Here is a 23402-nt window from a genome sequence, read left to right as displayed (position 1 = left end):
TGCCACCTTTCCAACAAGTCAGTTCATCAAATTTCTGCCCTGCTAGAGCTGCCCAGTCAAATGTAAGTGCTGTTATTGTGAAGTGGAAACGTCTAGGAGCAACAACGGCTCAGCCGTGAAGTGGTAGGCCACACAAGCTCACACAACGTGACAGCTGGGTGCTGAAGCGCGGAAAAATCATCTGTCGTCAATTGCAACTCTCACTACAGAGTTCCAAACTGCCTCTGGAAGCAACATCAGCACAAGAACTGTTCGTTGGGAGCTTCATGAAATGGGTTTCCATGGCCGAGCAGCTGCACACAAGCCTAAGATCACCATGCACAATGCCAAGCGTCGGCTGGAGTGTAAAGCTCATCGCCTTGGACTCTGGAGCAGTGGAAACGTGTTCACGCTTCACCATCTGGCAGTCCGATGGACTAATCTGGATTTGGAAGATGCCAGGAGAACGCTGCCTGCACGAATGCATAGTGCCAATTGTAAAGTTTGGTGGAGGAACAAAAATAGTCTGGGGCTGTTTTTCACGGTTCGAGTTAGAACCCTTAGTTCCAGTGAAGAGAAATCAACACTACAGCATACAATGACATTCTAGACGATTCTGTACTTCCAACTTTGTGGCGAAGTCCATTTCCTGTTTCAGCATGACAATGTCCCCGTGCACAAAGCGAGGTCCATACAAAAATGGATTGTCTAGATCGGTGTGGAAGAACTTGACTGGGCTGCACAGAGCCCTGACCTCAAGCCCACCGAACACCCTTGGGATGAATTGGAACACCGACTACGAACCAGGCCTAATCGCCCAACATCAGTGCCCGACCTCACTAATGCTTGTGGCTAAATGAAACCAAGTCCCCACAGCAATATTCAAACATCTAGTGGAAAGCCTTTCCAGAAGAGTGGAGGCTATGGAGTGTCCCCCAGCAAAGGGGGGACACACACTCCATATTAATGCTCATGATTTTGGAATGAGATGTTCGATGAGCAGGCGTCCACATACTTTTGGTCATGTAGTGTATGTCATTTCCTGAACCTACAAACCCGCAGACATCATAATATAGCCTGGAGCTGTATCAGACAGACAGACAGAAAGACACACAGACAGAGAGATGGACAGACATGCTACTGTTGTTTTCACAGTCTGTTGTACTCAGTTCTCAGAAAGAGGATGTCTGTCCTACAGAGGGAGAGTGGGAGAGGAGAGAGGAAAGTGAGAGGACAGTGAGAGGACAAGGAGAGAGGGGGAGGAGTGAGGGAGGGGAAAAGAGGAAGGAGATAGGGACAGGGAGAGTGAGAGAGAGAGTAAAGAGAGAAAATGGAAAGAAAGGGAAAGAATTGGAGCAGCCATGTCTGAGTGTTTGTGTGTGTTTCTGTCCCCTCCTCGTCTGTCTGTCTGTCTGTGTCAATGCATGTCTCCTCCCGTCCCGTTCTCCCAGAGGACTGTGTGCCTCTCTCAGCAACAGCCTGGCTCTGACGTCGCCAGCAGAACAGAACCCATCTGACTACAGTCTGCCCTGGTTAAACTGTCTTTACTGGAAATGAAGCAGGACACAATAGAATGACCTGCCTACAGACCAGAGAGATCAATCAAAGGAGCGAGCGAGAGAGAGCGAGAGAGAGCAAGAGAGAGAGAGAACGAGAGAGAGTGCGAGAGAGCGAGAGCGAGCAAGAGAGTGTGAGAGCGAGCGAGAGCAAGAGAGAGAGACACAGAGGGGAAGAAGGGTAGAGCAGGAGAAAGAGAGATGGCAAAAATGAAAAGACAACATCTATGCTTAAGTAACAATCTAGAATCTCCAGTTTCGCCTCATCTCCTAGTGGAGCAGAATAAATGTTTCAGGTGAAGAGATCATCTCCAGCTGACTGTTCTCCATCTATCTCCTCACAGTAGATAAACACTAATGTTACATCACAGAGAGGAGGGAGAGGGAGAGGGAGAGAGAGAGAGAGAGAGAGAGAGAGAGAGAGAGAGAGAGAGAGAGAGAGAGAGAGAGAGGGGGAGAGGGAGAGATGGAGAAAAAGGGAGAGAGTGGGAGCGATTGAGAGGGAGAGAGATGGGAAGACAGATCAACATGGAGAGAAGGGAAATTAAGATTCACAGTGTGTGGTGTGGTGCTGTATGATGCAGTGTGGTAAGGCATGGTGGAAGGGAGGCTAACAGTTCATCCCTGGCTGGTGACAGAGGATACACCTGTTTACGTAGGGAGGGAGGGAGGGAGGGTGGGAGGGAGGGAGGGAGGGAGGGAGGGAGGGAGGGAGGGAGGGAGGGAGGGAGGGAGGGAGGGAGGGAGGGAGGGAGGGAGGGAGGGAGGGCATTATCAATTTCCTCCTCCTGCCATCCCGTTAGCCATGTGGCAGGAGCAGAACAGAGGCTATCCATTCCCAACACCAACCAGAGCAACACCAACTCATGTTCAGATTGAATTCTGGAGGCGAGAGCTGCTTTCAAAATGCCCCCAGGCATTTCTCTGGTATAGCAAGCAGTGGTCGAACCACGAAACAAGACAAGATGTGGCTCCAAATCAGTTGATATGAGACATTTCTGTGAACCATTTCAGATCTCTGCTACATCTAGAAGCTGCATGTGAATATTGATAATGTCCATGTTTTATATCCTGTCTGTGAGACACTGTGCCCTTTAGTTTCAGTACAGTATGTTAATGGCCTGTCATTGGTTGTTGGGCGATGATCAGACGCCGCACTGTCAGAAGGTCAGGGTGTGACGGGGTGGAGACGGAAATTGGATAGGCGGAGACGGAGGGATAGAGAGGACAGGAATAATAATCAACTCATAGGAGAGGTCATCCATTTAGGATTGAATGGTTGTGTGTTTATATGGTTAGATGAAGGGCTCAGTAAAAATATCAGAATAAGATCTTTATAATAAGGCAATACAACATTCTATGATTGTCTTACATGCACTTACAACAGCAGTGGATTTGATCTTTTTTTACTGCTGTAAGTACAGTGTGGGTGAGTAAAAACATTGACTCATAGACCTCCAGCAGCATGACCTTGGTGTGCCTCCAGCTAGCAGTGTCTCTTTAGAGCTGAGCTGTGTGTGTAGTGCTGGAGACTAACAGTCTAACAGCAGTCATAACCCCCCCCACACACACACAATCTCTGCCTCTGCCTGCAACTCTGGATGGCTATGCATTTAGAACAGGATGCTCCAGCAGTGTTGTGTTTGCGTGTGTGTGTGTGTGTTTTGGGCTGAGGGCTCGGTCACCCAGGTGGGAACTTGAACAACCAGTGCGGATTACCTTTCCATCTCCTCTCCAGTACTGACGTCAATGATGGGAGGAGAGATGGGTAGAGAGGTGGAGGAGGAGAGGAAGAGAAGGAGAGGGAGAAGGGGAAGAGCGGAGCGCTGGAAGAAGAGGAAGAGAAGGAGAAATGGAGGGAGGGCATCCTTTGCTTGTCTTGACTGAGTGGGAAATGACACAATCCTGAAGAAATTATATGTTTTTCTGCTCCCCCATTTGCATCTCTCAGCTCCTCCCTAAATCTACATATTCCTCTCACTGCTGCCCAGTGGTCCTGATAAAACCCTGTTAATCCGCCTCACAAAACGAACACTCAGCTCGCCATCAGTCTGGTGGTTAGGGAGTGTATTAGGAGCTAGCCCGGTGAGTCCATGACAAGAAATGAGCCAATTAAATCTTCCCCTGGCTCAGCTTACAAGCTGGTTATGGCAGAGGTCGCACACACACACACACACACACACACACACACACACACACACACACACACACACACACCTTGGTCAGATGAAGCCAGCCACAAGCTAAATCATTGATACTATTTAATCTTCCATCTCTGTAGGGGGCAGCAGCAGAACCGGCCCAGATATACTGCCTCAGTACGCTTATCTAAGGGATGGAAACAATACAGTACCTCACAAGAATTCTAAGTTGAAAGTCATTTACTGCATTTTTATACAATAGTGATGCACCGATATGACATTTTTGGCCGATACCGATATCCAATATTTTCCATGCCCCAAAAAACGATACCGATAACCGATATTTAAAATGTTTGCATCTTTTTAATCATTCTAGTACAGTTAAATAGTTAACACACACACACATGGACGCAGCGGTCTAAGGCACTGCATCTCAGTACAAGAGGCATCATTAAAGTCCCTGGTTCGAATCCAGGCTGTATCACATTCGGCCGTGATTGGAGTCCCATAGGGTGGCGCACCATTAGCCCAGTGAAGTCCGGGTTTAGCCGGGGTCGGCTTTTGTACAGCTTTGACAGCGCTACTGTATATTTTTTGACATGCAAAGACCCAAACGGCGTTCCATCGTATGTATGTCTTGAAGCTAATAGCAGTGACGCAATTACAGTGTAACTCCGGTAGGGCAATATCTGAAAAATAGCTGGCTGGCTGTGTGGCTACTGGCTGGGTGAGTGGCTGGGTGGCTGGCTGGCTGGCAGGCAGACTGGCTGCGGGGGGCTGGCTGGGTGGCTGCGGGGGCTGGCTGGGTGGCTGCTGGGTGGATGGCTGGGTGGGTGGGTGGCGGCTGGCTGGGTGGGTGGGTGGCGGCTGGCTGGCTGGGTGGGTGGGTGGCTGCTGGCTGGCTGGGTGGGTGGCTGGCTGCTGGGGGGCTGTCTGGGTGGCTGGCTTGCTGGGTGGGTGGCTTGCTGGGGAATGGCGGACGCAGTGAAAAGAGCATTTAGCTTATTATGACCGACACACATGTGGCAGCACACAGACGTCTTACAGCCTGCGCCACACACACTGACAATACACATACAAGCTCATAAACTGGTTGGACAGTTTGTCAGAAATGCTCTGTCAAATACACTGGCTTGACACTCGTGCATGGGAAATCTCCCTTTAGCAACCTTTTAAGCATTCTAGTACAATTAAATAGTTAACTCATACACATGGACTCAGCGGTCTAAGGCACTGCATCTCAGTGCACGAGGTGTCACTACACTCCCTGGTTCGAATCCAGGCTGTATCACATCTGGCTGTGATTGAGAGTCCCATAGGGCGGTGCACAATTGGCCCAGCATCGTCTGGGGTAGGCTGTCATTGTAAATAAGATTTTGTTCTTAACTGACTTGCCTAGTCAAGTAGAGGTTACACACACACACACCACACAGGCCAAATAGTTATTTTGTTGGCATTTACGTATGTCCCCTTTACCAGTAAAACATCATCAAAACCTATTTCTTTCACTTACTTGCTGTGCTGTTTCATTGTTCATTTGTTCAGTCGTTTCATTCTCAACCAGGATTTCTATGGAACGTCGTTTGGGTCTTTGCATGTCAAATAACACTATTTGATGAGTCAAATAAGCTTGTTGACCAATCAGGACCTGAATATGGCTGCACGTCACATTATAATTTAACGCATTCATTCATACATTTTTTCCGTAGTTATTACACATTGATTACACTCACTTGTATTTAATGTCACAACGATTCATCAATATTAATGCTATGATGCTGGTAAAGTTGTCTCACGCACCTATTGTGCTGGTCGTTAAAAAAGCTACATAGCTCATGGATGCAAACAATGTTCTTCCCCAAAAATATATCAAAACGACATCTGTTTGTTGCTATCGTTACATAGCTGACTATATAGCTAGGTGTGATCTAAAATAACCCTAATTTATGAGATGGTTCTTATTTGATTAATGGTGGTCGGACCCATCTATGTGAAGCTAGCCAAAATAAGGATTAGCCACAATAGTGGAACAACTCATAACCCGGTCTGGTCGAGCCTCACTAGCCAGATGAAGCTAGCAGGCTGCTTATAGCTTTGGGCAACAGGGTTAAGTAGCTGGCTAGCTATTTCTTTTTCATGAACTTAAGTTCAAGTCCAGTAGGCGAATAACACGTGGCTACCTAGCTATTTCTTACACAAGGATTCCTAAATCATTGCTAAGAATAATGAAAATGACTGCAGTTTCTACTGGTCATTGTTTTCAGGCTGGTTGTATTGGTGCTAGCTAGGTACCAAGCTAAAGCTAGCTACCCCAGAAGTTGTGGTCGAACAAATGATGCTTTATTACCAACGCGGTATTGTAAACACATCGTTCATGGCCAGTGTTTGCAGACTTTTTTGTACATCTTTGACAGTGCTACTGATAGTAGTGGTGGCACTTGCACTTGCAAATTCAGAACACACAACATTCTATAATAGAACTGTGTTATTTGTCCTGTCAAATAGTGTTATGTAGCGTGTATCTTTTTTGACACGCAAAGACCCAAACGGCGTTCCATCGCATGTATGTCGTGAAGCTAATAGCAGTGACGCAATTACAGTGTAACTCCGGTAGGGCAATATCTGAAAAATAGCGCACTTGGTAGTGTGTACCGGTGCTCGACCAATCGGCAAAAGCCAACATCACCCACAACAGACAACAGTTGATTGCCAAGAGAAATGAATTCCATTATCTTGGTGTTAATGGATTTCACCTTTCGAGTTGTCTCGCTGAAATGTTCTTACTCTTTGAAATGACTACTCGACTTGTTGACTACTCGATCCAAACAGCAGACATTGTGGGCTAGGTTGTGAATGATGTGTTGCACATGTCGTGCAAAATTTTATGTGGCGTCATTACGTCCTGTACCTAGATGTTATATAGGTATGCACGTCAGCTTTGACATCGGTTTTGCAGATCAGCGTTAAACTAGACAGACATCGGCCGATACCGATGTTGGCATTTTTAGCTTATAATCGTCTGATTCCGATATGTTTACCGATATATCGTGCATCCCTAATAACCCTAATTTATAAGACAGTTCTTATTTGATCAATGGTGGTCGGACCCATCTATGTGAAGCTAGCCACAATAAGGATTAGCCACAATGGTGGACTTTGCTGTTAGCCTTCAAAAAAAGGTACGTCATTGAGAGTGATGCAAATGAATACAAATAGTATAATTATGCCATAATTCATGCTAAACGAGGTTGTAATGTTATATAAAATAACAAGACAATAATTTGTTAATTTGACAAAAATATGTTGAAATCACACTGGATGTATTATACATTGGGGGCATACTTATTTCACTGTACAGCCTTACCTATGGATTGTGGATCAATGACATGGGGTATCAGTCTACTCAGTGTCGTAGCGCTCATTGCGGAACTGAAATAACTCTGAATTAAGTCACATTTATTAGAAACCTAATGTATTGAACACTATTCCTGAGGAAAAACAATACTGCGTGGATGTTTTGGAGTCTGATAACTCTGAGGAGGACGTTGGGAAAAAATATCTTGGGTATTGACTAGACTGATACCCCATTTCATTGACCCCCAATCCTTAGGTAAAGCTGTACAGTGCAATATGAATGTCAATACACACAATAGGCTGACTGGGGAGGTGATTTCACACAGTCACAGTCCCGCGATAAGAGATAAAACGCTAATAGTTGCGTAAACTCTTCACAGTTGTGTTCTGTGGGTGTCACCGAGTAGACTGACATCCCATTTCATTGCTTCACATTCCAACCTTGTTTAATATTATCTAGTATAAATATGGCATGATTCCACCAACTGTAATCTTCTGCATTACTTTCACATAGGAACTTTTATTTTGAAGGCAAACCGCAAATTCCTCTATTGTGCCTAACCCTTATTGTGGCTAGCTTCACAACACATAACCCAGTCCGGTCGAGGCCTCACTAGCCAGATGAAGCTAGCTGGCTGCTTATAACATTAGCTTTGGGCAACAGGGTTAAATAGTTGGCTAGCTATTTATTTTCATGAACTGAAGTTCAATTTCAATAGGCGAACAACAAGTGGCTACCTAGATAATACTTACAAGGATTCCTAAATCAAGAATAATGAAAATGACTGCAGTTTCTACTGGTCATTGTTTTCAGGCTGGTAGTATTGGTGCTAGCTAGGTACCAAGCTAATGCTAGCTACCCCAGAAGTTGCGAACAGTAGATACAGAACAAAAAGTTTGAACAATGGGGTTGTCAGCTCGGGGATTATGAATTTTCAACCTTTCGGTTACTAGCCCAACGCTCTAACCACTAGGCTACCGTGCCGCCCACATCACCCATGACAGAGAACAGCTCATTGTCAAGGGCAATGAATTCCATTTTTTGGTGTTAATGGATTTCGCCTTTGAGTTGTCTTGCTGAAATGTTCTTAATCTTTCAAATGACTGCTCAATTTGCTGACTGCTCGATCCACACAGCAGACAATGTGGGCTAGGTTAGGAATGCTGTGTTGCATATGTAGCGCAAACATTTACGTGGCATCGGTTTTGCACATGAGTTAAATGAGACATCGGGGCGATACCGATGTTGGCATTTTTAGCTAATATCGGCTGATTACGATATGTTCACCGATATATGTGACAAATAAAATTTGATTTGATTTGATTTGATTTATATCGTACATCCTTACTCTAAAATTATATTTGAAAAACAGAAAAATCAAGCAACAATGACCCAAGCCATTATGACATTGGTTGGTTCATTCCCCTCAGTCGATCTACCTGCACATAGCCTATTAGCTATGCAATTAGCCGCTACATATTTAAGTGATAATGCCCGAGAAGCCGTTGTCTGGAGGATATATTGGCACCGTGCCATTATATCCTCCAAACACTGCCTTCTAAGGCATTATCACTTTTATACAATGGGTTACCAACATATTCAAATAATGATTGACATATTTTCATTTTTTAAATTCATACTATTTTATCTTTCCACAGGATATAGTCACGGCACGGATCTAGGGTTGCTACCTTCTGTAAGCCGGCTGGTCGTTCGTTCTATCAGTTAGGTTACCAGAGACACGACCCCATCATTCAATCTTTTTGTTCTGTATCTATGGACGCGACCCAGTCATTCAGTCTTTTTGTTCTGTATCTATGGACGCGACCCAGTCGTTCAGTCTTTTTGTTCTGTATCTATGGACACGACCCGGGCATTTGTTCTAAATGTTCCATTGCCATACTGTCTGGCAACATTCTTATCCATTGTTTGCCAGCTAGCCAACTAAGGCTAACGTACAGTAACGTCAAACAGTGAAGCCAGAATAACAAAAGTCTTTGTGAGGACAGACGCTGGGAGATGAGAAGCAAGTACAGGGAGTGAATATTTAATAAATAACACAAGGACAGCGTCTGGACAAAGGGAACAATACAACAATGTAGACACGGGGAAGAAACTGAGGAAGTGACAGATATGGGGGAGGCAATCAATAAGGTAATAGAGTCCAGGTGAGTCCCATGAAGGCGCTGATGCGCGTAACGATAGTGACAGGTGTGCGTAATGATGGGCCACCCTTGAGCACCAGAGGGAGCAGGCGTGACCGTAGTTGCATTTGCATAAGCTGTTTTCTAGTTCCATTTATTTGGACATATCCATAACAATGAGCTAATGAGGAGAATTTTGCCTGGCATAGAAATAGTTCTCTCTCGTCAGCACACTGTTGTGCAGAGGAGCTAGCCAACAACAGCTAACACAGTAACTTCAAACTGAAGCTGGAAAGACTGCAAACTAGCTGCACTTCATTTTGTGTGACCTTTTTTCAATTTAAATTTCTTTGTTATATCCATAAAAACTATGCCAGCTGATTCATGATTTCGACTGACTGAGAAATGCTGTCTGTCTTGTCCCGACACATTCAATACTATGGGACAGCTGGAGTTCGAATTCGAATATTGAAACAATGTTCCAAATATCAGAATGACAGACAGCAAGGTTTATACAAATATCTGCTGTTGAAAACTAAAATGTTAGTCTAAAAAAGGGAGATAATGTCTAGATGATGTTTATGGTGGAAATCAAGTTTATAAATTGTCTGGCTGGGCTGATGAGACAATGGATAGTCAGATGGAACAAAGTAAATAGGCATTTTAACATCATAGATTTAGCCAGGGGTAACTTGTGGAATAGACAACAACTGGAATGCGGTTTTAACCAATCAGCATTCAGGATTAGACCCACCTGTTGTATAAGAACTCACATTACTCAGCACCGGGATTAAAAACTATTATTAATATGTACAGTGGGATCTGTTAGCAGAAAAAGTTAAAGAAATCCTTAAACACTCACAAACTAACATTGTGATTTGTACTGTGTGTGTGTCCAGACTGACACAGGGATTTGTTCAAGACTTTATCCAGATTAGCCTGCCTCAGTGTTGTGTTGAAACACAATAACCCGGCTGGGTATTATCATGTTGTTGCATCACACAGCTGGCTGGCTGATGGAAGGGAAGGCCATTGAAAGCATGCAGGAAATGGACAATAACTTCCTCTCCACAACAGGCAGGCAGACGTCTCCATAGGGAACCAGGGAATTATGGAGTTTCTTCACTGTGCAGTGTTACCAAGGTAATTCAGGGAACGGTGCACATGAGATGAGTAGCCTTGCCTGAGACCGGAAGACTTGCTTAAGCTCCGTGTGCTAATGCCTATAGGTCTCAGCTCAGTGTGACATCAGACAGTCTTGTGTTGCACAGGTTTAATACCCAGTCTGTCACAAAGGCCTGCCAACATTGTGTAAACTCAGTTATGTAACCCAGTTTGTCTCCCCTGCAGGAAGGTATCCCCACCTCCCTGCCTCTAGCAACAGCTGACAACTAGAACAGATGTACATGGGATTAGTGCTTCTCTTCATGAGACACAACCATCATTCTTTGAGTTCTGCCGTGTAAAGCTGCTTTAGAAAGGTGTTTAGCAGAAACAAAGGAAAACATGAGGCTTTTTAATCCCTTATAGCTGCTTTATGTAATTTAATAAATAAACAGAGCCTGTGTGTCTGGCTCCACTCCAGGGAAATGACTCGGTCTGTCTGTCTGCTGGGGCTGAGAGGGGCTTATTGTGGAGCAGACAGGCGACATAGACATACCCTCCTCTCCCCTTTCCTCCCATTTCAAATCCTCTCCTCATTTTGATTTTTTATTGAACCTTTATTTAACTAGGCAAGTCAGTTAAGAACAAATTCTTATTTACAATGACGACCTACCGGGGAACAATGGGTTAACTGCCTTGTTCAGGTGAAGAACAACTTCTTTTTTTTACCTTGTCAGCTGGGGGATTCGATCCAGCAACCTTTCAGTTACTGGCCCGACGCTCTAGCCGCCCCTAATCTCGGTTAACCCAGAACTAAAAAGCATTGTGTAATTGGTCAGCTGCTATATTAAGTTCTGGGTCCATATGTGTTAAGAGAAGGGATCCAGAAATGCTAGAACGAGGAGCTCTGCCTGAATGTCCCTTCCCCTTACGAAATGTTTAAAAATGATAACACCTGTGAAATTGTGATTTGTCCAAAGCACTGGAACTAATGCTGAAAATGAACGCATCCCGTTCCTTCTCTAAAGATTCTACGTTACCAGTTATGTTTATATAAATCTCTCGGAGAGATTACTCATGTTGTGTCCCCGTTTCATCTCCTCTCCTGCCTTGCTGATGTTTTTTTTGGTAATAACCAAACCTTGACTTGTGAATTTGAGTACATTTCGTAATTATGAATCTATTTGCAGACTCCGTAAGTTCATTGTGAATTTGAGTACATTTTGTAATTATGAATCTATTTGCAGACTCCGTAAGTTCATGAATTTGAGTACATTTTGTAATTATGAATCTATTTGCAGACTCCGTAAGTTCATTGTGAATTTGAGTACATTTTGTAATTATGAATCTATTTGCAGACTCCGTAAGTTCATTGTGACTTTGAGTACATTTTGTAATTATGAATCTATTTGCAGACTCCGTAAGTTCATTGTGAATTTGAGTACATTTCGTAATTATGAATCTATTTGCAGACTCCGTAAGTTCATTGTGAATTTGAGTACATTTTGTAATTATGAATCTATTTGCAGACTCCGTAAGTTCATTGTGAATTTGAGTACATTTTGTAATTATGAATCTATTTGCAGACTCCGTAAGTTCATTGTGACTTTGAGTACATTTTGTAATTATGAATCTATTTGCAGACTCCGTAAGTTCATTGTGAATTTGAGTACATTTTCCGTAATTATGAATTTGAGTACATTTTGTATTTGAATCAGACTCCGTAAGTTCATTGTGAATTTGAGTACATTTTGTAATTATGAATCTATTTGCAGACTCCGTAAGTTCATTGTGAATTTGAGTACATTTTGTAATTATGAATCTATTTGCAGACTCCGTAAGTTCATTGTGAATTTGAGTACATTTTGTAATTATTCATTGAATCATTTCGTATTTGAATCAGACTCCGTAAGTTCATTGTGAATTTGAGTACATTTTGTAATTATGAATCTATTTGCAGACTCCGTAAGTTCATTGTGAATTTGAGTACATTTTGTAATTATGAATCTATTTGCAGACTCCGTAAGTTCATTGTGAATTTGAGTACATTTCGTAATTATGAATCTATTTGCAGACTCCGTAAGTTCATTGTGACTTTGACATTTTGTACATTTGCAGAATCTGTAATTATGAATCATTTCGTAATTTTCTATTTGCAGACTCCGTAAGTTCATTGTGAATTTGAGTACATTTTGTAATTATGAATCTATTTGCAGACTCCGTAAGTTCATTGTGAATTTGAGTACATTTCGTAATTATGAATCTATTTGCAGACTCCGTAAGTTCATTGTGAATTTGAGTACATTTTGTAATTATGAATCTATTTGCAGACTCCGTAAGTTCATTGTGAATTTGAGTACATTTCGTAATTATGAATCTATTTGCAGACTCCGTAAGTTCATTGTGACTTTGAGTACATTTTGTAATTATGAATCTATTTGCAGACTCCGTAAGTTCATTGTGAATTTGAGTACATTTCGTAATTATGAATCTATTTGCAGACTCCGTAAGTTCATTGTGACTTTGAGTACATTTTGTAATTATGAATCTATTTGCAGAATCTGTAAGCTCATTTAACAAATACATTAATCTTCTACATATCCTTTTCCAGTGGGATAATTCCAAAACCTTTATTTTCTGTACTTTTGATGCAGAATAAGCCACTAATATTCAAAGTGCCAGTAAAACCTGTAGTGGGATGTCCACTAACAAGGCTGGATCTCTGCTACAGAATGTAAATATGGTTTTGCATATATGGTTATGTGTGTGTGTGTGTGTGTGTGTGTGGGTGGGGGGGGATGTGTGTGTGTGTGTGTGTGTGTATCTGTGAAGCCTGGAAGATGCATGTTCATTAGCCAGTGCATTCCAGTGATGGGGGCTGCTGAGGCACAATTAATTAATTGATAGAAGCTGTCTCATACTGAGCCTAAGACATATTTTCACATTAATTAAAAAATATTCCCAGGTAGCCTTGATAATCAAAACAAACACACCATTAGCAGTGAATTAACCACAGTTTTAGGATGATTTCTTACGTGCTACCCATGCTTATGTAGAGCCCTAGAAAATATGCGACGCGGAGAACCCGGACCAAATCACGGAATCCAGACATTATAACGGAATTCAACAATATACAATATTTTATTTAACTTAGGGAATAAAATACAATTTTATTTCTCACATGCTTAGTAAACAACAAGTGCTGACTAATATTGAAATGGTTACTCAAGGGCCCTTCCCAACAACGCAGAGAGAAATAAAAGAGAAATAATAAAACACCTAATAATAATAAAAGTAATAACAAATACACAATGAGTAACGATAAGTTGGCTATATATACGGGGTACCAGTACCAAGTCCATGTGCAGGGGTACGAGGTAATTGGGATGATGGTGTTTATGTGAGCCATGACCAGCCTTTCAAATAATGGCTACCAGCCTTTCAAATTTAATGGCTACCGATGTGAGTGCTACAGGGCTGTAGTCATTTAAGCAAGTTACCTTCGCTTTCTTGGGCACAGGGATAATGGTGGTCTGCTTGAAACATGTAGGTATTACAGGCTGGGACAGGAAGAGGTTGAAAATGTCAGTGAAGACACTTTCCAGCTGGTTAGCGGATGCTCTGAGTATGCGTTGCGGTAATCTAACCCTGTGGTCTTGTGAATGTTAACCTGTTTAAAGGACTTAAAGAAAGCATGATCACACATTTGTCCGGAACAACTGGTGCTCTCATGCATGGTTCAGTGTTGCTTGCCTCGAAGCCTGCATAGAAGGTATTTAGCTCATCTGGTAGGTTTGCATCACTGGGCAGCTCGCAGCTTGGTTTCCCTTTGTAATCCGTGATAGTTTGCAAGTCCTGCTACATCCGAAGAGCATCAGAGCCGATGTAGTAGGTTTCAAACTTAGTCCTGTATTGACACTTTGCCTGTTCAATGGTTCGTTGGAGGACGTATAAGTGTCCAGATAAGTGTCCCCAAATCAACTAAATGTATTTAAAATGTATTAACTTGCCCAAGTTTGTCATAAGACATGAACAGAATGAATCAGTGACTCGTATTTCCTGCAGCTTTCTGAAAAGGCAACGAGAATTCCCCGTCTGTGTATGTGCGGTGCACAGGTCTACCACCTTGTGTACCCGTTAGCGATGATGCTAATGAAAAGTCGTCTGATAAAAGGAAAGGCTTTCCCATAGGGCCCTACTTATGTTGTCAAGCTGGGTGCTATCTAAGCAACACTACAGAGTGCACTGTGCTTCAACTGACAGCTAAATCAGGTTTCTATGCTGCCTGCACCCCAACAAGAGTAAAGCCCCTTTACACTCCGTCTTAGGCCTGGAATAGAAAAGGCAACAACACAATGCAACCAGCAGTAGCAGGGAATCGTCTGAGCCCATATCTCGGACTTCACACCAGAAGCTGTAAACCAAGAGGGTAGAACTTGATGTTTTTCCACCACTCTAAAAGGAAGTAACACACTGGATACTAAGCTTGTTTTCTATAGTAGAGAATAATACCACCACTAAAAGAAGTTGGCTGTCTTTATGTTCACATCTTAAAAAAGCTATCAGTGTCTGTTAAAGGTAGTCTATGGATAGTGTGTTTATCTGTAGATCCAAGATGGCTATAATATAATATGTATACAGTGCCAGAACATTTTTAGAAAACCTGCTCATTCAAGGGCTTTTATTTATTTTTTACTATTTTCTGCATTGTAGAATAATAGTGAAGACTATGAAATGACATATGGAATCATGTAGTAACCAAAATAGTGTTGAACAAATCAAAATATATTTTATATTTGAGATTCTTCAAAGTAGCCACCCTTTGCCAAGATGACAGCTTTGCACACTCTTGGCATTCTCTCAACCAGCTTCATGAGATGGTCACCTGGAATGCATTTCAATTAACAGGTGTGCCTTGTTAAAAGTTCATTTGTGGGGGGCCTCCCGGGTGGCGCAGTGGTCTAGGGCCACCAGAGACTCTGGGTTTGCGCCAAGGCTCTGTCGCAGCCGGTGTACAATTGGCCTAGCGTCGTCCGGGTTAGGCCGGTAGGGATATCCTTGCCTCATCGAGCACTAGCGACTCCTGTGGCGGGCGGGGGGCAGTGCGCGCTAACCAGGTCGCTAGGTGTATGGCGTTTCCTCCGACACATTGGTGCGGCTGGCTTCCGGGTTGGATGCGCTCTGTGTTAAGAAGCAGTGCTGATTGGTTGGGTTTCAAGGGACGCATGGCTTTCGACCTTCGTCTCTCCCGAGCCCGTACGGGAGTTGTAGCGATGAGACAAGATAGTAACTACTAACAATTAGATACCACGAAATTGGGGAGAAAAGGGGGGATTTAAAAAATATATATATATTTTTTTTTAAGTTAATTTGTGGAATTACTTTCCTTCTTAATGCATTTGAGCCAATCAGTGGTGTTGTGACAATTAGGGGGGTATAGAGAAGATAGTATGGACTCCAAATAGGGCTATGGCAAGAACAGCTCAAATAAGCAAAGAGAAATGACAGTCCATCATTACTTTAAGACATGAAGGTCGGTCAATACAGAAAATTTCAATAACTTTTAACATTTCTTCAAGTGCAGTTGCAAAACCATCAAGACATATGATGAAACTGTCTCTCATGAGGACCATCACAGGAATGGAAGACCCAGAGTTAACTATGCTGCAGAGGATACGTTCATTTGAGTTACCAGCCTCAGAAATTGCAGCCCAAATAAATGCTTCAGAGTTCAAGTAACAGATCTCAACATCAACTGTTCAGAAGTGACTGCGTGAATCAGGCCTTCATGTTTGAATTGCTGCAAAGAAACCACTACTAAAGGACATCAATAATGAGAAGAGACTTGCTTGGGCCAAGAAACACAAGCAATGGACATTAAACTGGTGGAAACTTGTCCTTTGGTCTGGAGCCCAAATCTGAGACTTTTGGTTCCAACCGCCGTGTCTTTGTGAGAAGCGGTGAGGGTGAACGGATGATCTCTGCATGTGTATTTCCCACCGTAAATCATGGAGGAGAAGGTGTTAAGGTGTGGAGGTGCTTTGCTGGTGACAATGTCTATGATTTCTTTAGAATTCAACGAACACTTAACCATCATGGCTAACACAGCATTCTGCATTGATACGCCATCAAAAACATTTTTTTTTTTATTCTCCTTTATTTAACCAGGTAAGCTAGTTGAGAACAAGTTCTCATTTACAACTGCGACCTGGCCAAGATAAAGCAAAGCAGTGCGACACAAACAACACAGTTACACATGGAATAAACAAGTGTACAGTCAATAACACAATAGAAAAAAAGAAAGTCTATATACAGTGTGTGCAAATGGCGTGAGGTAAGGAAATAAATAGGCCATATTAGCAAAGGAATTACAATTTAGCAGATTAACACTGGAGTGATAGATGAGCAGAGGATGTGCAAGTAGAAATACTGGTGTGCAAAAGAGCAGAAAAGTAAATAAAAACAATATGGGGATGAGGTAGGTAGATTGGGTGGGTTATTTACAGATGGGCTATGTACAGCTGCAGCGATCGGTGAGCTGCTCAGATAGCTGATGTTTAAAGTTAGTGAGGGAGAAAAAAAAAAGCCTTGAACTTCAGCGATTTTTGCAATTCGTTCCAGTCACTGGCAGCAGAGAACTGGAAGGAAAGGCGGCCAAAGGAAGTGTTGGCTTTGGGGATGACCAGTGAGATATACCTGCTGGAGTGCGTGCTATGGGTGGGTGTTGTTATCGTGACCAGTGAGCTGAGATAAGGCGGAGCTTTACCTAGCATAGACTTATAGATGACCTGGAGACAGTGGGTCTGGCGACGAATATGTAGCAAGGGCCATCTGGTTTGGGTTTAATAGGACTATCATTTGTTTTTCAACAGGACATTGACCCAACACACCTCCAGGCTGAGTAATGACTATTTTACCAAGAAAGAGAGTGATGAGTGCTGCATCAGATGACCTGGTCTCCAGAATCCACCGACCTCAACCAAATTGAGATGGTTTGGGATGAGTCGGACCGCAGAGTGAAGGAAAAGCAACCAACAAGTGCTCAACATATGTGGGAACTCCTTCAAGACTGTTGGAAAAGTATTCCAGGTCAATCTGTTGATTCAGGTTGGATGCTCCCCATCCAAACTGACAGGGCTTGAGAGGATCTGCAGAGAAGAATGGGAAAAACTCCCCAAATACAGGTGTGCCAAGATTGTAGCGTCATATCCAAGAAGACTATGCTGTAAACGATGCTAAAGGTGCTTCAACAAAGCACTGAGTGAAGAGTCTGAATACTTTTTTTATATACATTTGTGATTTTTTTATACATTTCCAAAAAAAACTAAAAACCTGTTTTTGGCTTTGTCATTATGGGGTATTGTGTGTAGATTGATATGGGAAAAACACAATATAATCCACTTTAGAACAAGGCTGTAACATAAATGTGGAAAAAGTCAATGGGTCTGAATACTTCCCGAATGCACTGTAATATGTATCTATATTTATAAACTGGGTTGTTCGAGCCCTGAATGCTGATTGGCTGACCGCCATGGTATATCAGGGGTATGACAAAACATTTATTTTTACTGCTCTAATTACATTGGTAACCACTTTATAATAGTAATCAGGCACCTTTGGGATTTGTGATATATGGCCAATATACCACGGCTAAGGACTGTGTCCAGGCACTCTGCTTTGCGTCGTGCCTAACAACAGCCCTTAGCCGTGGTATATTGGCCATATACTGTACCACAACTCCTCGGACCTCACTGCTTAACTATATGTAGTCTGAGACAGTGAGTGTGCCAGTAATTTCATCTTCAAAACACCTGTTATCTACAGAGACCTACAGCGATAGTTCCGCACAGGTATGCATAACCATAGTCAATAATGTCCTGTATGATAACGTGCTAGCTGCGTCCGACCTGCCGTGCTCAGATATCTGACTGTGTCTAATAGACAGGGGATTCACTGCTCTCTTCCGCCAGGTAGCAAGGGATTCAGACTATTTTACCCCCCTCCATCCATCCCTTCAGACCTCCCTTCTTCCCTCCAGACCTCCTTCCCTTTCTCTAGCTGCCCCTCTTACCGTGCCTTGTTAAATATTCATCGGCAAACTGTTTTCCGTGGAGAGCAAAGGATGAGAGCGGAGAGAGGAGTGAAAGGAAGAGGAGAGAGAGACAGAGCAGAGGGGTCTGACAGCTTAATCATGGAGTCAAAGCTGCAGACAGGACAGGTCTTCTCTCTCTCTCTGCTGCCTCTGGCTGTCACAAACAGCTACATGGTGTAATCCCCTCTCCTCTCCTGACACCAGCAGACAGAGCAAAGAAAAAACAGACACACAGAGGGGTAGAGAAGATCGAGATGCACAGAGGGGTAGAGAAAATAGGTAGACATAAAAAGACACAGGACCTTTCAGAGGTGAAGATAGAGAAAAAGGCAGAAAAAAGGGGCACAGATAGAGAGACAGGGGGGAGAGGATAGAGAGACAGGGGGGAGAGGATAGAGAGACAGGGGGAGAGGATAGAGAGACAGGGGAGAGGATAGAGAGACAGGGGGAGAGGATAGAGAGACAGGGGGAGAGGATAGAGAGACAGGGGAGAGGATAGAGAGACAGGGGAGAGGATAGAGAGACAGGGGAGAGGATAGAGAGACAGGGAGAGGATAGAGAGACAGGGAGAGGATAGAGAGACAGGGGAGAGGATAGAGAGACAGGGGAGAGGATAGAGAGACAGGGAGAGGATAGAGAGACAGGGGAGAGGATAGAGAGACAGGGGAGAGGATAGAGAGACAGGGGAGAGGATAGAGAGACAGGGGGAGAGGATAGAGAGACAGGGGGAGAGGATAGAGAGACAGGGGAGAGGATAGAGAGACAGGGGAGAGGATAGGAGAGACAGGGGAGAGGATAGAGAGACAGGGGAGAGGATAGAGAGACAGGGGAGAGGATAGAGAGACAGGGGAGAGGATAGAGAGACAGGGGAGAGGATAGAGAGACAGGGGAGAGGATAGAGAGACAGGGGAGAGGATAGAGAGACAGGGGAGAGGATAGAGAGACAGGGGAGAGGATAGAGAGACAGGGGAGAGGATAGAGAGACAGGGGAGAGGATAGAGACAGGGGAGAGGATAGAGAGACAGGGGAGAGGATAGAGAGACAGGGGAGAGGATAGAGAGACAGGGGAGAGGATAGAGAGACAGGGGAGAGGATAGAGAGACAGGGGAGAGGATAGAGAGACAGGGGAGAGGATAGAGAGACAGGGGAGAGGATAGAGAGACAGGGGAGAGGATAGAGAGACAGGGGAGAGGATAGAGAGACAGGGGAGAGGATAGAGAGACAGGGGAGAGGATAGAGAGACAGGGGAGAGGATAGAGAGGGGACAGGGGAGAGGATAGAGAGACAGGGGAGAGGATAGAGAGACAGGGGAGAGGATAGAGAGACAGGGGAGAGGATAGAGAGACAGGGGGAGAGGATAGAGAGACAGGGGAGAGGATAGAGAGACAGGGGAGAGGATAGAGAGACAGGGGAGGATAGAGAGACAGGGGAGAGGATAGAGAGACAGGGGAGAGGATAGAGAGACAGGGGAGAGGATAGAGAGACAGGGGAGAGGATAGAGAGACAGGGGGAGAGGATAGAGAGACAGGGGGAGGGATAGAGAGACAGGGGGAGAGGATAGAGGATAGAGAGACAGGGGAGAGGATAGAGAGACAGGGAGAGGATAGAGAGACAGGGGAGAGGATAGAGAGACAGGGGAGAGGATAGAGAGACAGGGGAGAGGATAGAGAGACAGGGGAGAGGATAGAGACAGGGGAGAGGATAGAGAGACAGGGGAGAGGATAGAGAGACAGGGGAGAGGATAGAGAGACAGGGGAGAGGATAGAGAGACAGGGGAGAGGATAGAGAGACAGGGGAGAGGATAGAGAGACAGGGGGAGAGGATAGAGAGACAGGGGAGGGATAGAGAGGGGAGAGGATAGAGAGACAGGGGAGAGGATAGAGAGACAGGGGAGAGGATAGAGAGACAGGGGAGAGGATAGAGAGACAGGGGAGAGGATAGAGAGACAGAGGAGAGGATAGAGAGACAGGGGAGAGGATAGAGAGACAGGGGAGAGGATAGAGAGACAGGGGAGAGGATAGACAGGGGAGAGGATAGAGAGACAGGGGAGAGGATAGAGAGACAGGGGAGAGGATAGAGAGACAGGGGAGGGATAGAGAGACAGGGGAGAGGATAGAGAGACAGGGGAGAGGATAGAGAGACAGGGGAGAGGATAGAGAGACAGGGGAGAGGATAGAGAGACAGGGGAGAGGATAGAGAGACAGGGGAGAGGATAGAGAGAGGGGAGAGGATAGAGAGACAGGGGGAGAGGATAGAGAGACAGGGGAGAGGATAGAGAGACAGGGGAGAGGATAGAGAGACAGGGAGAGGATAGAGAGACAGGGGAGAGGATAGAGAGACAGGGGAGAGGATAGAGAGACAGGGGGAGAGGATAGAGAGACAGGGGAGAGGATAGAGAGACAGAGGAGAGGATAGAGAGACAGGGGAGGATAGAGAGACAGGGGAGAGGATAGAGAGACAGGGGAGAGGATAGAGAGACAGGGGAGAGGATAGAGAGACAGAGGAGAGGATAGAGAGACAGGGGAGAGGATAGAGAGACAGAGGAGAGGATAGAGAGACAGGGGAGAGGATAGAGAGACAGAGGAGAGGATAGAGAGACAGGGGAGAGGATAGAGAGAAGAGTTAAAGAGCTACAAGGAAAACAGTTTGTCAATAGTTAATCTGAACAGACCAAGGACTTCTTGTCATAACCCAGCGTGAATGGACAGTCAGCTGTCCAATCTATTCACCCACAAGCGACAGCCACCTCACGGTAGACACAGCCATGCTCGTACCAGACATCCCAGTGAACAAATCCAAATAGTTTCTTTTCACTCACATTGAAAGAGTCCATTATAACTTTATATGGCCCTTTAGTATCAAGTGAAGGTGGAAATTGAAAATAGATTGAATGTGAGCCTTTCCTTCGAGACTTGTGCTAATTATCTCACTCACTATCCTCTCTCTAGAGGTCTGGAAATACAACAGACCTGGGAATCGGATTATTATTGGTCGTTATCACATCTGCTGATCAATATGATTGATTGGGTATTGATCAAGCCAAGACATTATGTTTGTGAATAAACTGTGGGATCCTCCACAAACGCCATGACTGGGTGCAGCAGTGAATCACATGCACGGTAGAGCTAGTGGATATAGGCACAAATCCATACTGCGATAAATTGCCTGAATTGATGTGATAACGATAAATAGAACAATACGTATATTACATTAATGTGCACCACAGTTTTTTAAATGATCCTTTAAACTACTACTACTAGTTTGATGGTTGTACCACCATCTATTGTCCCATTAACAATCACACATATTAGCAAACTTGCTTCATTTCAAACGCCACATTTCTCTAGTATAGGCTACTTAGGGTACTGAACGATATCCGCAAAATGTCTGCGACAAGTGATCGGTGTCGATCATTTTTGGTTTATCGTCCCAGCGCTAACACACTTACCCCATTCATGGGATAGGTCTTCCATCCCAGCTCTCCCAAAACAGACGTGGTGTCCAGTAGTACCACTGAAACAGAACAGGAGACCACAACCATTAGCATAATGTTGATATACATAACTCCCTGTTTCTGCATCAGTAATTGAAATATTGCTCATAAATTCTCATTTAGACTTCTGTAGCTTAACAGAAATGAGTTTCCCCCCCCAGATTAATATTTGCATGTCCATTTTAGTAAAGCATCATTTCAGAGCTGAACAACACAATTTAGCCCTGATAGAGACTGTTGACAGCAATCTCTCCTTCATATCCTCTCCCATTCACAGGCTTTTTTCACTTTCGCTCAGACAATAAGGACTTCCTGTCTGTCCCCAGAGATAAGATTACAAATAACCCGTCTCTTGGTCCTGAAGCATTTCAGTGTAATATCCGGCTATTCAACGTGAAACGGAGCACTGTAATTCATGTACATTATGTATACATTACATACAGCATGCAAATTGTATTCAAATTAGCATTGATTCTGGTAGATTCTGTTGATAGCTTTCACTGTAAGAGAAAGACAAAACATGTCCTTGAGACTTCTGATAAAAAATACATGGAAATACTGGGAATTTGATTTGTGATTGTGAAAGTAGTATTTTCATAATAGTTGACTGTAAGAGAGAGTGAAAGTCAGGAGGACAAGTCAGCGTTAGTATATTGACGCTTATCACGTTGTCAATATTACAAGTCCACCTCCTCCAGGCTGACAATACTGTGAACTTGAGTCTGTGTCAACATAGTTCTAAAACATCTTTCCATCTCTATCGGTGACTCCCACGTCAGTAGACTTCACCATTTACTATCAGAATGTCATTAAGCAAACTTTTAGAATAACTGAATAATAATCTTCCTTACTCTGAGCAGAGGGTGGAAGGATAAGATATGTTACCTTCAGCTTTATACGGCAGGGTAGCCTAGTGGTAAGCACATTGGACTAGTAACCGGAAGGTTGCAAGTTCAAATCCCCGAGTTGACATGGTACTAATCTGTCGTTCTGCCCCTGAACAGGCAGTTAACCCACTGTTCCTAGGCCGTCACTGAAAATAAGAATTTGATCTTACCTGACTTGCCTAGTTTGGTACCTAGTTTGGTACCTGCCTTTAGCTTGGTACCTAGCTAGCACCAATACAACCAGCCTGAAAACAATGACCAGTAGAAACTGCAGTCATTTTCATTATTCTTAGCAATGATTTAGGAATCCTTGTGTAAGAAATAGCTAGGTAGCCACTTGTTATTCGCCTACTGGACTTGAACTTAAGTTCATGAAAAAGAAATAGCTAGCCAGCTACTTAACCCTGTTGCCCAAAGCTATAAGCAGCCTGCTAGCTTCATCTGGCTAGTGAGGCTCGACCAGACCGGGTTATGAGTTGTTCCACTATTGTGGCTAATCCTTATTTTGGCTAGCTTCACATAGATGGGTCCGACCACCATTAATCAAATAAGAACCATCTCATAAATTAGGGTTATTTTAGATCACACCTAGCTATATAGTCAGCTATGTAACGATAGCAACAAACAGATGTCGTTTTGATATATTTTTGG

General features: G+C 43.8%; 1 protein-coding gene across 1 annotated transcript in view; it reads right to left on the bottom strand.

The window, feature by feature from the left end:
- The window catches only part of LOC112235859 (ephrin type-A receptor 6-like), a 214589-nt gene that overhangs the window by 172787 nt on the left and 18400 nt on the right, over positions 1-23402 (bottom strand). Inside the window, exon 2 of the mRNA XM_042306434.1 lies at positions 21820-21884. Within this exon, the coding sequence (XP_042162368.1) occupies positions 21820-21884 (65 nt within the window). The remainder of the gene's footprint in view (positions 1-21819; positions 21885-23402) is intronic.

Source organism: Oncorhynchus tshawytscha, linkage group LG26 (assembly GCF_018296145.1).
Source record: "Oncorhynchus tshawytscha isolate Ot180627B linkage group LG26, Otsh_v2.0, whole genome shotgun sequence".
Taxonomy (NCBI): Eukaryota; Metazoa; Chordata; class Actinopteri; order Salmoniformes; family Salmonidae; genus Oncorhynchus; species Oncorhynchus tshawytscha.
This window is presented reverse-complemented; position numbering and strand designations above follow the sequence as displayed.